Source organism: Labeo rohita, chromosome 7 (genome assembly GCF_022985175.1).
Source record: "Labeo rohita strain BAU-BD-2019 chromosome 7, IGBB_LRoh.1.0, whole genome shotgun sequence".
Classification (NCBI taxonomy): Eukaryota; Metazoa; Chordata; class Actinopteri; order Cypriniformes; family Cyprinidae; genus Labeo; species Labeo rohita.
Window position 1 is genome coordinate 34,648,093 of NC_066875.1, and position 17,674 is coordinate 34,665,766.

General features: G+C 37.2%; 1 protein-coding gene and 1 long non-coding RNA gene across 2 annotated transcripts; both read left to right on the plus strand.

The window, feature by feature from the left end:
- Window positions 1-6,051: 6,051 nt before the first annotated feature.
- Window positions 6,052-8,030, plus strand: sox19b (SRY-box transcription factor 19b). Its single transcript, XM_051116108.1, has 2 exons — window positions 6,052-6,968; window positions 7,521-8,030. Exons 1-2 carry the CDS (start codon window positions 6,334-6,336, stop codon window positions 7,765-7,767), a joined length of 882 nt encoding a protein of 293 aa, XP_050972065.1. The 5' UTR covers window positions 6,052-6,333; the 3' UTR covers window positions 7,768-8,030.
- A 2,939-nt stretch (window positions 8,031-10,969) lies between these two features.
- On the plus strand, window positions 10,970-17,537 carry LOC127168908 (uncharacterized). Its single transcript, XR_007828159.1, has 4 exons — window positions 10,970-11,027; window positions 12,523-12,548; window positions 12,634-12,710; window positions 17,366-17,537. It is a non-coding gene; the product is annotated as an uncharacterized LOC127168908 (long non-coding RNA).
- Window positions 17,538-17,674: the final 137 nt, after the last annotated feature.

Sequence of the window (17,674 nt, forward strand, 5' to 3'; positions counted from 1 at the left end):
AATTTTCTTTCTGGCTCAGATTGCATTGGTTAAGCATATGGAGTCCTGGGGATGTCACGTGATGAACGAACGACTTAAACCCGAAAACTTGTCAGATAAGAGGCAAGGTGAGCTAATCACAGACCCAGGTAAACAATGAATTAATCTTTTCTGTTTCTAATAGCATTATAGTTTTGTCTTATAGTTACATTATAGTGTGATCAACGTTTGCCTAAGCAGTAGATGTGTTAGGGAAGTAACACATAACATTTTAATTATATTTTGCTAAAATGAACGAAATGACTCGAAAAAAGACTCAAGACTCAAAGATTCAAAGGTCCGAACTTCCCATCACTAATAATAAGGGCTAAGTTTAGGTTTGGGGTAGGTGTAGACGTTAATAAAACTAATAGGTAGAACAATTAATTTCATTGTTTGTTTCTGGTCTGAGCTGTATCCTCTCCAGCCATGACGCAGATGTTGAGAAGTTGCCGTTTTGACATAGAGGATGTGCTGTGCCTTGTTTGCAAGCAGAGGAATGCACACGCATGCGTCGAAGTACTCTTGTGAACACGTGGCAGAGACTGACGAGAAAGAGAAGAAATTGTTGAATAATGTCATTATTTTTGTTTTCTTCGCACACAAAAAGTATTCTCGTATCATCATAAAATGAAGGTTGAACCACTGATGTCACATGGACTATTTTGATGATGTCCTTACTACCTTTTTGGCCCTTGAAGGTGGTAATTACATTGCTGTCTATACACGGCCATAAAGCTCTCAGATATTGTCAAAAATATTTTAATTTGTGTTCCGAAGATGAACGAAGGTCTTACGGGTTTGGAACGACATGAGGGTGAGTAATTAAAGGAGAAGTCCACTTCCAAAACAAAGATTCACATATAATGTACTCACCCTCTTGTCATCCAAGATGTTCATGTCTTTCTTTCTTCAGTCTTAAAAAAAATTATGTTTTTTGAGGAAAACATTTCTACATTTTTCTCCATATAATGGACTGGTATGGTGCCCCGATTTTGAACGAAATGCAGTTTAAATGCGGCTTCAAACGATCCCAAATGCGGCTGTAAATGATCCCAGAGGAAGAAGGGTCTTATCTAGCGTAACGATCGGTTATTTTAATAAAAATAATACAATTTATATACTTTTTAATGCCAAGCGATCGTCTTGTCTCACTCTGCCTGGACTGTTTTTGTTCTGGTTCGTGACAGTTAGGGTATGTCGAAAAACTCCCATCTCATGTTCTCCCTCAACTTCAAAATCGCCCTGTATCGTTGTTTTACCTCTTTTGTTAAGGGTGTTTGATGTCCCTTGCATGTTCACTTTGCAAAGACTGGGTCGGTACTTCTGAAGTGATGTAGGATGATTTTGAAATGATTTTTGAAGTTAAGGGAGAAAATATGATTGGAGTTTTTCGACATACCCTAACTGTCTTTAGTCAGAATACACAGAGTTCAGGGAGAGATAGGCAAGACAAGCATTTGAGAGTAAAAGTATTTAAATTGTATTTTTTAAAATGAAAATAATCGATCGTTACGCTAGATAAAACCCTTCTTCCTCAGCTGGGATTGTTTACAACCGCATTTGGGATCGTTTGAAGCCGCATTTAAACTGCATTTTGGAAGTTCAGAATCAGGGCACCATAGCAGTCCTTTATATGGAGAAAAATGGAGAAATGGTTTCCTCAAGAAAGAAAGACATGAACATCTTGGATGACAAGGGGGTGAGTACGTGTGAATCTTTGTTTTAGAAGTGGACTTCTCCTTTAATGACAGAATTTTAATTTCTAGATGAACTATCCCTTTTAATAATACTTCTTGTAATTGTTCTCATTTGGGCAAAAACTGTCGCTTCTTGTTCGATAACCATACTTAATGCAATCAGTAAGCTAAATCTGGTTGGCCCCCTGAGAGATCTCGAGCCAAGAGATCATTCTACAGCTCCTATAATGTCTGAAGTTCTGAGAGCGTCCACAGGAGGGCAGATCTGTACACCATCTGTATCCACAGGAGAGAAAGGAGCTTTCAGCTGTGCCACAAACTCGGGACGCATACCAATCAGATCGGACCTGTCATTCCAGCACACGAGGAATTATTAGGAAATGTTCTATTCACACATATGTGAGCCAATAGTTATCCAAACTCTCAGAAGGCCTGTGTCATTACAATTCCACGGCTGCAACTTTTGATCACTTCAGCGAGATCGCTCCACCAACATCCCCTGGCATAATGCGCAGGCCTTCATTCACCTGTCCATCACGCAAACACTATGTTAATTCCCGCATCATGTACCCCTGTCCCACGTCCCCTTCATTCAATTCATTGTACCAATCCCCTCTCTTTCCTGCCCTTTTATACCCACAGTCTTCTTTTCCGACATTCTTCCTCCTATCACAGCCCTCCGTCGGAGGCATAACAACCTCTCCCCTCCATCTCGCCGAGGGCTATACACCTTATGAGAAATGTTTTGATTATGTGTGCTCAGTGTAGGTGGCCCTCCGAACACTTTCACTGTCTGCATGGTAACCCCCCTGCCACTTCCCCCTCTCCCCCTGCTGGGCGCATGATTGTGGGCTCAGGGATTATGCGAGCAGGAGGCTCGTAAAGGGCCTGCCAGGGTCTTTCTGTGCAGTGACGGATGACTAGGAGACTGAAGCCTCCATTTACATAAGAAGGGAGAGAATAGAGGCCCCATTCACTCGGTCTGTCAGGGAGGACTCAGGGACAAACTGCACTCTCTCCAAGTTGCCCTCTTCCCCTCTTAGTCTCTCTTTTCTTCTTTATCTTTGCCATTCTCCCTTCTCCTCAAGCTTTTCCTCATCCGTCCTCCTCTCTTCAGGCCATTGTAATTTATTGTGAACTCAGTCTCTTCATTTTTAGGCCACTTAATTTTTTTTTCCCTTTTACTCTATTGGGCTTCCTAATTCAAATCAAAATGTCATATTTGCCTCAATGAATTACATAGCATTTAGATTTTCATTGTTCACAGATTAGAACAACAACTCAAAAAAGGTATTAATACACTATAATGAAAGCTTAAAAGGATATTTTGAATGCTTGAATCCAAACACTGTTAAAACAACAACAAAACTATAAAAACATCATCTATAGAATAGTATCAAAATATTAAATATCTCTGCTAATTTTTGTGAATTTTATTTTTTGCAAGTATAAAAATAGTAACCACTTGAATTTTGTTGTTGCAAGGGATGATGAAATTTACTTTACTATTTACCAAAAAAAAAAAAAAAAGCTAACAAAATTCTAGAAATTCACTGTTCATTATTAAAACCTAAAATTACTGTGTTAATATAATCAATAATCACTCAGGCCCCTCCTTTGTTTCTAACGAAATTACTTATTCTAATGAAATAAACATTCTTGGAATATTCTGGTGATCCACTTTTTTGTTTTTGAAATTTATAAAATGATGACGATTAAAAAAGAACTATTAAAAAACACTATTAGCCTGCATTTATTTGATCCAAAATACATATAAATATAATGTAGTAATATTGTGAAATATTTGTACTATTTAAAATAACTGTTTTCTATTTGAATATACTTTAAAATGTAATTTATTCCTGTGATCAATGCATCATTTCTCCAGTCTTCAGTGTCACATGATCCTTCAAAAATCATTCTAATAGGCTGATTTGCTGTTTAATATATTATCAATATTTAAAACAATTGGATACATTTTCTCAGAATTCTCTGATGAATAGAAAGATCCAAAGATCAGCATTTATTTAAAAATAAAAAGCTTTTGTAACATTAAACACTATAATATTATACCTTTTTTTTTTCTTGGGAAAGAAATTATAGAAATGAATACTTTTTAGCAAGGATGCTTTAAATTGATCACAAGCGATGATGGAGACATTTTTAATGTTACAAAAGATTTCTATTTCAGACAAATGCTGTTCTTCTGAACTTTCCTGAAAAATTCTACTCAGCTGTTTTCAACATAATAATAATAAATGTTTTTTGAGCAGCAATGATTTCTGATCATGTGACTGAAAATTCAGCTTTGAAATCACAGGAATAAATTACATTTTAAAGTATATTCAAATAGAAAATGGTTATATTAAATAGTAAAAATATTTCAAAATTTTACTGTTTTTGCCGCACTTTGGATCAAATAAATGCAGGCTTGGTGAGCAGAAGAGACTTATTTAAAAAAAAAAAAAAACATTAAAAATCTTAAAAAAAAAAAAAAAAAAAAAAAAAAAGTATAATTTATATTTTAGAAATTCTATAAAAAATAATTATGTTAAAGTTATAATTTATGTAATCTATATTTGTAATCTATAATTTAATTAAACTAAATTTACATTTTAAACACTATCCACACATATCCAAAAATGATTATTTAATTTTAAAATTTATGGAATGAACTGTACGCACGCAAACACACAAAGGAGAAAACAAATAAGCAAAAACAGTCTAGACGCAGTATTTATTTAGTTCAGTCAGGGAACTCATGTTGATTCTCCTTTACAGGTTGATTCAGGTAGCCGTGTTTGAGCAGCTTAGAGCCCAGCTGAATGGGTGGTTATCTTTTGTGCGCGCTTTGGAAAAACAACTGTGTTGTAACTTGTTTTGGACATACATATTCAAACCCATGAAAACACTGCTTTAAAAAAGCAATACAATAGTCACAGAGAGGCATGTGAAGCACATGTGTATGCAAACACGAGGGCTTTGAACGACCTGTGTTTGTTTGTAGGAGCCACACTTAACATTTCTGAGAAACTCTTCGGGCTCTCTCGGTGCTGTCACAAACCAAATGGGACAAAGAAAGAGGATGGCAGAACGAGCTGGACACTCTCCATAAGAGGTTTTTTGGTTGTCCAAAATGTTTTTGGATATGGTTATATAAGAATGAAGCCCCACAATTTGCGGTTTGATTGGCAGAAAGGCGTAACTGTCAGTCACGAAAAGAGGCCGCTCACATGGTTCACAAAGCACCTGCAAGCTCACAAGCGCTCACACCTGTGTCTACAAAAAAGAGAAAGAAACAACGTAAAGCTTTGCACCCACACCTTTTCTCAAGCAATTACAAACACACAAAATCCCACACCTATAGAAAGTCACATGTCACAAATTGTCATCAAAAGGGAGTGATGGTGCATTGCTGTATGAGGACTTGAACCAGTACCTAATTATATATATATATGAAGAGTTCAGGTGCAAAAGCCCCTAATTAGCATTTCTTTCTGGCTACTTTGTTTCTATGTAAGTACTGGTACTTCTGATTGGGCTGAGGCTGGAATTTAGCGAGTTTCAAGTAAAAGTATTTGATGGACGTATAATATGTGTCAGGAGCATTCACTCAGTATCATTACCTCATTTTTTTGATATATATATATATATATATATATATATTATTTTATATGGTGTGTACAAACACTATAAAGCTCACACAAGATTTAAACACAATTACTTAACGCAATTTACACTGTAATATAATAACTGATTAATATGATACACTATTATTTGATTTAATTTTATAATAGTATTTGGTTAATACCACTTTAAAATAATACACTTTTAAATAGTAACTTTTGCACTGCTAGTTTTCCCAGAAAAATGTCTCAGGTCAGTCTTTTTCCCATGACCCCAGGGTGACAGGGTTAAGACCTAACAATAGAGGACACAGAAAGTGTAAAGGTGTAAAGTGAAACTAATTAAGTCATAGAAAGTGAGAAAGCTGGTCCAAAATAAGACAACATCTGTGTTTACTTCTTTTAAAAGTTAGTTATTTTTAAAAAAACAGTGTATTAAATATATTCCATGAACATGTCTACAAACACATGAATGCTAATAATTAATAGTAGGAGATTATTAGTATTCTTTGAACTACAAAGTAAGCCTGGATTTCGCTCGCTGCATGCCGCTTACCTCTCGCAACAAGTGATCTGCTACGTAAAATACCACACCCCTACAATTGTTATGCAAATAAGACGAGGGTTGCGCTGAGCGCTGATTGGTCAGACGCGGAATACAATTATACAATTGGTTCAACGTGGACTGCAAACTATTGCGGCTCAACAAGTGGCTTGTGGATAGTGTTGAACAGAGTTTAGGCAGACAAACAGCTGTGATTGAGAAGCTTTTCGCGCCTTTTTTTTTCTTTATTTTGCTTGCAAAACTTGTTCTAAATGTTTTGAATCACCGTGGAGTTGTTTTCTCACGACTGCTTTTTGGCCAGACAATCCCGGCTGTAAAGAGACTTCACCTGCGCCGGATTTGTTTGACCTGATTAGGTTCGCTCGGACACTTTTAATTGGCTGCTTTACGCATTGAGCGCTTGAAACTCAGCGTGTGTAGTGGCATGATGTACAGCATGATGGAGCATGAACTGAAGACCGCGGGTCCACCTCATCCCCACCAGACCGGTCCGGGGATGTCTCCTCCGGTTAGCGGGGTTGGAAATGCGCACCACGGTTCAAAAACTTCTTGTCCACCCGGCGGGGACCCCATGGACAAAGTGAAGCGCCCCATGAATGCGTTTATGGTCTGGTCCCGGGGTCAGCGGAGGAAGATGGCACAGGAGAATCCCAAAATGCACAACTCGGAGATAAGCAAACGCCTCGGGGCGGAATGGAAACTTTTAACGGACACCGAGAAGCGGCCGTTCATCGATGAGGCCAAACGGCTGCGGGCCGTACACATGAAGGAGTACCCCGACTACAAATACAAACCAAGACGCAAAACCAAAGCCCTTATGAAGAAGGACAACCCCGTCGGTAAATACCCTCTCGCAGCCGGCAACCTCTTGGCGTCCGCCGTGGCACAGGGACAAGGTGGGAGCCCGAGAATGGACGGCTATGGCTGGGGTCACACCGGTGGTTATATGGGCATGCAGGGTGAAGCACTTGGATACCCGCAACAACTGCACCGGTACGAACTGTCAGCTCTCCAGTATCCGTCGGCACAGTCGTACATGAACGGCGCCAGCGCTTACAGGTTTGTTTTAACAAAGTTTATTTATTTTTAAGTTTAGGGTGGCTTGACAAACTAGTTGTGTGGGGCGAACGCGCACATTTAATTTCATGTTAACCAGTTCGGTTTTCATCATGCGTAAAGTTCACATTATCTTAAAATGTTTTCACCAGACGAAATATTTCATATAAATTCTAGTATGTAAGAGGACTTCACTTTAAGAAAGTTTTGAAGTTGGCATTTCTCAGACTAAAGGTTTTTGTGCTGAATGTGCTCAACTTAATTTGATTCTCATAGCCGCACATGTATTCGGCGTTTCTTTATAGGTTTTCGTTATAAGCGCTAATTTGTTCATAATTTGTTTGTATGTTTAAATGGATTCACTGTTTGGCTATATATTTTTCTCTCAGAGTCGCCACAACTAAGCTGGCTTAACCTGTATAGACCTGTTATTTGATTGTCAGCATTACTGGGAACAAATGCAGAGGCGTTTTATGTGTGGAAAGATACAGATTCTCTCTATGCATGTTTTTCACAATCGTAGCTAATTCTGTCTTTTTTTTTTTTTGTCCACAGCCAGATGTCATATAGTGGCAGCCCTCAGCAGCCCAGTCCAGTGATGTCTATGGTTAAACCAGAACCCCTATCCCACTCACCTACTGGAGTACCAAACCACCACCGTGGCGCTTTCCAAGGGGACCTGAGGGACATGATTAGCATGTACATTCCAGGTGGTGATGCCAGCGATAGCTCAAACCAGAGGGGTTACCCTGGTGTCCAACAGCACTATCTTGGTGGAACTGTTCCCCTTACTCATATCTGAAGTTTAGGGAATGCTCCCTGAATTCCTGTTAGTTGGACCCTTATTGGGACCGTAGTGCCACATATAGACTGTATGGATTATTGAACACTTCTGATTATTTACTACCTCCTTACTTTGAATGATCTGAAGTTGTCTGTTGAACCTGTATAGCAAATTTAGCCATTTCGATCTGTTGTTTTCTGTCTTTGCAGCTATCACATTTTTACCTAACTTCTCATGACATTAAAGTTAAGTCTGATCTTTTTTTTTTTTTTTTTTTTTTTTTTTTTTCTATTCCAGATTCTAATACAGCCATCCTCTTTGTTCCTAATTTTTTTTTTTATTATTTTTTTTAAACTTTTCTTTTGTGCTCTGTGCAATGTTTAGAACATGCGTTGTTAATGCAGCAGTGGGCAATCATCTGATTGGCATACAAAGCAACAGGGCAGAACTCCAAAAAACAGGTCAACTAATAATGACTGCAATGACCAGTGACAGACATACTATGTGACCTTAAGGAGTGTAAATTTAGTACATTTTTATTTGTATGCCCAGCACATGGAATAACTGAGTGGTGGGTGAAGTTGACCTAAGTGTCTCTTTAAATCTGGGTATTGATGTAGTAAGTGTTTTGGACAATCTCAGGGCTTGCTTCAAATGAATAGCAGGAAATGACAGTATAGGTCCGCTGTAACATTGCCTCATCTAATTAGAAGTCTTTGAAACTGTTACCCAAATTGTAATGGAGAGGAGAAAAAAAAAGTCATTCAGTTGCTATCTGCTTTGTTTTTCCTACTTTAAATAATAGCTGTAAATTCATTTGTACCATACCAGTGTGCACGTATGTTTGTGAACTAACTTTTTTGTTTGTAGTCTCTACAAGAAAATTGCACTCCTGTAAATGGTCAATTTTAGCCATTTTTACAGATGTTTGTGTCATCTAGCGTTCCAGCATTTCCCTCTTATGAGTCAAACTGGAATGCACTGATCTTCGCTGTCAGTCAATGCACTTCGTTAGACTAGGTGATTATAGACATCACCTGGTGTCTCTCATTCTACCACAGCATTAAGTCTGCTTCTGCCATTACAGTATGGTTGACCAGTGAGTTCAGGGGACTTGACTGAAATTTTCTTTTTGGGCACTGTTTTTTTTTTTTTTTGTTTTTTTTTCCCCTTTCCCCCACAGTGACCAGGTTCTTTGTCAACAAAATGCAAAGTTATGTCAAGGTCTTAAGGTTTGTTTTGAGCTCATGAAGTGTGTGTAGGTGACATTGTCAAATATGTAAGTCGGTCTGACTCATTGTCACCACAAAGCTCAGTGAGTTAGTTACTAATGTTTTTTGGTTAATTAAATGGTGATTTAAGCACAATGGAAAAAGTTTACATTGCCATTGAAGTGAGTTTGCAGCTTGCTTTAATTTTTTTTAAATGGTTTTAATCTCAGTTGTAAATAACTTTTGTACAGTGTATATTTCTTTTTTTTTTTTTTTTCCTCTGGCTCTTATAAGGGCCGTTTTTACAGAATAAAAAAATGACAAGACAACATCCACATCTCAAGTTTTGATTATTTTGAAATCTTCATGAATTGAAATGCTTTTATTTCCAAACTGCATGCAACTAGAATTGTGTACCCATTATGGCAGTTGTTTTGAACCTTCATGCGACAATAGTTTTGTTACCAGTCCCACTGGTGAACAAACAGCTTACTATTTGCAGTCAGACACAGTCCATTTAATGTGATTAAAAGTGTCTGATAATAACAACCAAGATTGAAATTAGTATTTATAATGTCAACATAGTAGCCTTTAAGAGGTGAATTGCTTCAAGAAAAATAAAACCATTTATATTACCACTGTTATTTATTTATTTTGCAACTTAAAAACAAATGTAAAATGCATCATCAGGCCAAAATCTACCTGATGTAGCCTACCCCACATGTTTATTATTAATTTCATGTGGTGACATGAAAGAATTATCAATAATTTGTGACCCTGGACCATAAAACCAGTCATAAGAAGCATGGGTATATATGCAACAACAGCAAAAAATACATTGTATGGGTCAAAATCAATTTCTCTTTTATGCCAAAAATCATTAGGATGTTAAGATATTTTGTAGTTTCCTTCTGTAAATATATCAACATTTTTCGAGTAGTAATATGCATTGCTAAGAACTTAATTTGGACAACTTTAAAGGTGATTTTCTCAATATTTTGCACCCTCAAATTCCAGATTTTCAAATAGACTCGTTGTATCTCAGCCAAATATTGTCCTATCCTAACAAACCATACATCAATGGGAAGCTTGCTTATTTAGCTTACAGATGATGTATACATCTCAGTTTCCAAAAATGTACCCGTATGACTGGTTTTGGGGTCCTGGGTCACATTTTGCTTTTGTTAAACATTTAATAATCTATTTTATTTAGACTATTAAGCCTTCTTGGTCAAATTACGAAAAATACCGAGTGCACCTTTAAACTTGCCGTATACAAAAACCTCTTTTAATTATACGTTTGTGTCGTAAGAAGTTTGAGAAGAGGGTTAAATATAAAGAAAGCAGCCGAGAAGGGAACGATTAAAGGGGCGAAATCATCTACTTTCACTGTCCACCTCAACATAACCCTCTCTCCAGATTGAAAACTGGTTGTTGTCTCGGTCGTAATTGGCCGTTTCGGAGGCACATTGTCCGTTGCTTTTGAGCTCGCAGGTGTACGTAGTAAGCCACTGAATCCGGAGAGGCTCCCTTGGACCACTTTGTTCTCTTTTCTCGCTTCCCGCTGTGCGGAAAATTAGCGTTGCCGTCGTTTCTCCCCGTTTTCTCCTCGGGTTTAACCCCCTCACCTCCTAATGTCATTCTCATGAAAATGTAAGAGCTCGCTGCTGCTAATCGGAGGGCGAAGGGAGGGGGGCTGGGAAGAGCGTGTCCTTTACATTTACCTTGATAACAGTTCAGGCGTGTTTCCAAGTTAGATTAAGTAAATCGTTATCTATTATCAGTTTTTAAAAACGTTTAAAGGAAGACATTTAGGCCAACTTTGTTTCAAGAGAGCTGCGCGTATCGTCAGACGACTTGTGACTATGCCGGGGGGGTTAAGAGGGCGAATGTGGGTGTCGAGAAGGGTGGGGGTGCTGGATGTTCTGCTGAGAAACATACAATCACTTAGCAACGAGCAGTGAGGCTTCAACAAACTGTTACCATGGTAAATTGTGGGTTGCCAGTTTGCAGATTAAGGCCAAACTTCGATGTCAAGGAACTGACTGAATGAGCGAGATATCTTTGGTATGTTTTTAGCTAATTAATTTGCTGTTTTATTTAAACAAAAGTTTTAAATCAGTTGACAGCATGTTGCAATTTCGTCATAAACCCGGAAACGAGATTAATGGTTGCTCTGGAAACTGGGGGGTGCGTAATATTTACATGCATTCCGAGGGAGCCGCTCCCCTCCTGCACGCATACACGCACAGGCTTCACTTCCCAACAGGTGAAATAAAAACTGAGAGTATGAGAAACGTGGTGATTATGGGTATGAACTGAGAAATTTACTGTAAAATTTAGAGATTTTATTTGATTTCATTGCAATTATGCAAAAGGAATACACTCTCTGTGTAGCCCATGTGTTGTACATGTTAGCAGCATGTTAGCCTTCATTTGTGACACTTCAGAAAACACTTTTTGTCTCACACATGTTGTTTTGTTGTCTGTGTGTTTTGTTTATGGCCAGTATGGTTGTCTCTAAATGTCTTAAGCTAAATGTGATCCTGATCTTAAGTAGCACGGACGTATATTTGTAGCAATAGCCAGAGCTACAGTGTATGTGTCAAAATGATCAATTCTTTTATGCCAAAAATCATTAGGGGGTAATTCCATGCAAATGTCAACCTTACCATGAAAAAATAAAGTTTTTACCAAAGGCTTTTACTATACTGATAGCACAGATGTCAACATTTGCTGGTTCAGATACCCATGTGAGGTCTCCCTTAAAGTTTTTGAAGCTTTGTCTTTTTTATTTTTAGTGCACGATTTTCCACAGCCTGGCAAGTGCTATTTTCAGGCTCTTCACATTCATAACAGTACATATTCCTCATAAATAGACACATCACAATTAAAATAAAGTAAGAATTATATGTTCTGTGAAGAGCTTCTCTATTTGTTGGGTATTATTGTGTCTGGTTTGTGCATTTTAATTCGCAGAAATCCTAGTAGTCTCTCAAAAACGGTGTCCTTTTTTGTCACATCCATAACGCATGATTATTTCCCTTTTTTTAACATAGAAAACTTGTGCATAGACTGATATTTTTCTGATGTTTAGAGACTATCAACAAGGGTTTATTAAAATATAAATAGATGGTTCAGTATATTGGTAACACATATATTCTCTAAGCATTTACATGTCACATACATAACGCAAAATGTCACATTTACTTAATATCCAAAGGCTGGAATTTGCCTTTGGATATTAAGTAAAGATCATGTTCCGTGAAGATATTTTGTAAATTTCCTATCGTAAATATATCAAAACTTAATTGATTAGTAATATGCATTTGGACAACATGAAAGGGGATTTTGTCAATATTTTGTTTTTTTTTTGCACCTCAGACTCAGTTGTATCTCAGCCAAATATCCAAGCCATACTTCAATGGAGAGCTTATTTATTCAGCTTTCAGATGAAATCTTAATTTTCAAAAAATTGACCCTTATGACTGGTTTTGTGGTCTAGTGTCACAAATATTTACGGTATTATTCTTTAGCTTTTGTTTTCATTTCTGTTTCACAGAAGAGCAACAGCTTGATGACATGAGGGTGAGATAATATCATTTTCATTTTTGACTGAGCTATTTCTTTAAGCAGACTATAAACTTATAGTTCATTTTCAATCTGTCCACAGGCCTACATCAAACCATGCTTCATCACTCTCTTGTACGATGACTTGTCAGTCTTACCTCAGACGTTGTGTATGCACAGGTGAGTGAGTGGGCGTAAATTTTTCTTCCTTTTTTTTAACCGAGCCGCTACGGTTGGTTGAAATGCCACCAGGGCTGGATACACGCATGTGTGTGAGTCAGCCTAGACGAGCGCTGCCTGTCACGCAATAACAGGAGGGTGGCCAGACTCATCCGATAACAGACTATGTTGTGTCTGGCACATGTCAAATGTAATTTTATAGGCTAATAGTATGAAACCTGTTTAAACGGTAATATCTGTTTGTGTATACTTTACACAACATGTGTTGTGTTGTGTGAACAGACAAACAGTACAGAAGAGTAAAAGATAAGAGAACAAAACAAGGTATAGTGACAAATCTGCACACCTTAGGTGGGACGTTTCTGTCAAATCAATCAACATCTTGTATCTTGAGCTATCTGTTAAAATCAAGACTTGGATGCTATTCTAAGTCAGAGTAGGTGTGTACCTCATAAGTTGTACACTTTATTTATTCAGAGGGAAATAAAATGAAACATGGATTCCAGCTTGTCAACAAAACATATCTACTTCAAAAGACTGGCGTAAGGCCAAAGCAGTAGTCTCCCTGCCTGCTTAGCTCATAGTTGGCAATGTCGACTGTAAAATTGGTTGTTTTGGATAAGACAACTGTAATACCCCTATATGTTAGTTTTTTGTCATAATGCATTTTACAGAGCTAAAGAGGAAGTTAAATATAGTGAGTTACTAAAACTCAGTAAGTCACAGGAAACCCATAAACAGTTTTACACTACACTGTAAAATGATTGAAACTTTAAAAAACCTACAATAAAACAAGTTAACTGGTCAACAGTAAATTTTATGTTACATCCTATGTTGTTTAAAGTTCATTGCATTATTTTAGTGTTGTGTGTGTTACTATTTACTAGTATTTACCTTAGCTCATTTTCTTCATCTGGCTTAATCTTTACCATCTTTGTCATAGTGGTTATCAGTATATGTTTATAGTACAAAATTGGTTTTAGTAGTAGCATTGCCTTAATAGTTGGATTTACCAGTTTAAAATGTAATTTCTTAATTCATGTAAATTACAGTTATACACTGTAAAATATACAGGTTCTGTACAAATGTTGATATTTTAACTGTATTTTTACTTTTTTTCTGTGCAAACTACAGGACTTTATTTTTTTAACAGAGTTAAAAAAAATCAAACCTTTCTGAGCAGCCGTGGCAGGCTTTGACGGAGCACGTGTACATTTCTGTCAGGTTAATGTGGTTAATAGAGGAAGCATTTGCGCAGCAATGAAAGAGTGATTGACAGCTAACACTAATGAGCACACCACACCCCGAGCAAGACTGGTCTTGCAGCAAATCGAAGGAGAGTGAGGTGGGGTGAAACAGAGGCAGAGTGAAACAAGATACTCAGGATTACTATTTCCAAAAAAGATAAATCCATCACCTGTGATTTTGCGCATGCAATGTTAACATGCAATGTTAACAGGCATACCTATGCTATATTGTCTATATTTTGACAAGAAGCTGGGAGCTAAAGATGTTGAGAGCCTCTGACAAACCGGTCTGACACATAAAATCTGCCGTTATAGGCTGGATAGGGCATTTGTCAAGCACCCCACATAGGTGGGGAGGGGATGGTGTGTAGCTACTGCTGATTAAAAGATATAGATATGGGAAACAGCCTCCTCCTCAGATAAGGTGAGATAAGAACATAGGCCTAACTTTGAGGGCTTCCCAGCAGAACTGAGAAGAAAGAAAACAACAGACTGTGTAATCCAATATTACGGATTTTAATACATTCATTTAATTTTTAAGAAAAAAAGTGGCCTAAACTAAACCTCCTTCCCAACTCCACTGAGTATTATTTACATAAGTTCACTACAGTTTAAAAGTAAATGCTGTTGAAGAAAGTATTTTAAGTTCACCAAGGCTGCATTTATTAATTGACAGTAAAAAAGCACATTATTGCATTAAAAACAACTGTTTTCTATTTTAATATATATTTTTTTAAATGTACTTTATTACTGTGATAGCAAAAGCAGAATTTTGTCAACATGATCCTTAATAGAAATTATTCTAACGTGCTGACTTGGTACTCAAGAAACTATTCTTATTATTATCAATGTTAAAAATGGTTGAGCTGCCTAACATTTTTGTGGAAACATTTTAAGGTTCTTTTAATGAATAGAAAGAAAAGACAGCATTATTTGAAGTAGAATGTTTTGTAACACATTAGATGACTTTACTGTAACATTTGATTAATTTAATGCAATCTTACTACTTAGCATCTTTAAAAAAAAACATTTTGAATGGTTGTGTAAATAAGCATTTTTACACTTAAATGGTCTTGATTTGTATCTTTAGCTATCTTCAGCTGTAATTGGAAAAAAAGCAAATTCATTCTCAATCAAAATTTATTTGCTGAAAAGGGGTCTGATGAGCATTGACAGTAGGTGTGTTGACATGCACTGTGCCTAGCCCTGCTGATCGGCAAGAATAGCCGGTTGCAGTTGGGGGTGGAGTTGAGAAGAGAGCCATCAGATCAGATGCTTTCTACATTTCTCAGTGTCTATTGGAATTACCTACCTAGCCTACATTATTAACTCAACCAAAGAAAACACGCAAAGAATATGCCTTTAGAGGAACTTACAGAGGAACCTAATCTGTTGTGCTTCACTATTATATTATGAAATCTCTATTAAAAAAAAAAATTAAACAATTACAGAAAGAGAAAATATTTATTTTATGGCACTTGTTCACTTTTGTCATGATTGATTTGGAAATTCCACTACCTTAATGATAAAGGATAAGCATTTTGGAGGACAAATTGATGATTTGGAGATTCGGTTTTCTTTTGCTTTATTTAAAATTATTTATAACTGAATATTATTTCATTGTTTTGTCCCACATATTTCATATTGTGTCATACATCATTTCCTAGTTTAATTTTAGTCTTAGTTTTTATCCTGGTAAACTAAAGGCACAGAAAACTTTTTGTATGGGATCATAATTATTATCAGTTAAATTGCTGTTAAGTAATCAAAGATGTAATTTGAAATATATGCTTGTAAATAGACTGTCAGTTTTAGTAAATTAGATGTAATAGTTATTTATAAATCATTTCAAGTGTCTGTGAATGATTATGGTGGTATAAAAGGAGAAGTCCACTTCCAAAACAAAGATTCACATATAATGTGCTCACTCCCTTGTCATCCAAGATGTTCATGTCTTTCTTTCTTCAGTCGTAAAGAAATTACGTTTTTTGAGGAAAACATTTCTGCATTTTTCATTTTTCTGGGGGCGGCCGTGGCCTAATGGTTAGGGAGTCAGGCTTGAGCCCCAGTGCGAGGTTCGAGTCCTAGGTCTGGCAGGGATTGAAGGTGGGGGGAGTGAATAACCAGCGCTCTCTCCGCCTTCAATACTACAACTAAGGTGAGTCCCTTGAGCAAGGCACTGATCCCCCAGCTGCTCCCCAGGCACCGCAGCGATAGCAATATGGCTGCCAACTGGGTGTGTGTTCACGGTGTGTGTATGTCTGTTCACTACTCACCACTGTGTGTGCACTTGGACGGGTTAAATGCAGAGCACAAATTCCAAGTATGGGTCACCATACTTGGCCACATGTCACGTCCTTTCCTTTCCCTTCCTTCTTCATATAATGGACTGATATGGTGCCCTGATTTTGAATTTCCAAAATGCAGTTTAAATGCAGCTTCAAACAATCCCAAATGCGGTTCAAAACGATCCCAGCAGAGGAAGAAGGGTCTTATCTAGTGAAAAATACAAATTTAAATACTTTTTAATCTCAAACGCTCGTCTTGCCTATCTCTCCCTGAACTCTGTGTATTCTGGCTCAAGACAGTTCGGGTATGTCGAAAAAACTCCAATCGTATTTTCTCCCTCAACTTCAAAAATCATTTCAAAATCATCCTACATCACTGCAGAAGTACTGACAGTCTTTGCAAAGTGAACATGCAAATAAGATCAACCACCCTTAACAAAAAAAGGTAAAACAGCGATATAGGACGATTTTGAAGTTGAGGGAGAACATGAGATGGGAGTTTTTCGACATACCCTAACTGTTATGAACTGGAACAAAAACAGTCCAGGAGGAGTAAGACAAGAGGAGAGTTTGGCATTAAAAAGTATATAAATTGTATTCTTTTTATTAAAATAACCGATCGTCACGCTAGATAAGCCCTTTCTTCCTCGACAGGAATCGATTACAACCGCATTTGGGATCATTTGAAGCCGCATTTAAACTGAATTTTGGAAGTTCAAAATCGGGGCACCATACCAGTCCTTTACATGAAGAAAAATGCTGAAATGTTTTCCTCAAAAAAACATTTCTTTACGACTGAAGAAAGAAAGACATGAACATCTTGGATGACAAGGGGGTGAGTACATTATTTGTAAATTGTTGTTCTGGAATTGAACTTCTCCTTCAAATAGAACTCTATAAGTTGATCTTGTATTAGAGAAATTCTTCGCTCTTCCTACTTTAACTGCTTTTAATATTTAGATTAACATTCTTATTAGATGCCTGTAGCTTATCTTTTTGCCGTTTGCATTCAGCCATCCTGTCTGAGGTCATGAGTACTATTGTTCAAGCAGTGCTTTTTTTTAACCTTATGTTTGTCTGCTCTGACAATCTTGATCGTTTTCCGTCTGTACATCTACAGACAGAAGAACCAACTCAGCTGGACCCACAGGAGACTCAGTGGTATCAGTTGCAATGGAGCAGAGAGAATTAATAAATAATGGCCATGTATGAGGTACACTGGAACAAGCAACTGCAGTGCAGATGTGCATGTCATAAGTCAGAGTATCATTAAAAATAACAGATACTGGAATACAGAGCACTGGTCTAGATATTCAGCGCTTTTTTTAAAAAGGCATGATTAAAAATCATTAGCCCTGGGAGAGTTAAAGTCACATCCAGCTGGACATGCTTCATTCACCAACATTAAACCAGTTTTGCTAAAAAGAAA

Bases quoted from the DNA above. Each gene is read 5' to 3' on its own strand.
- sox19b (XM_051116108.1), top strand. From the start codon at position 6,334: ATGATGTACAGCATGATGGAGCATGAACTGAAGACCGCGGGTCCACCT. The intron at 6,969-7,520 runs GTTTGTTTTAAC...TTTTGTCCACAG, and splicing joins AACGGCGCCAGCGCTTACAG to CCAGATGTCATATAGTGGCA.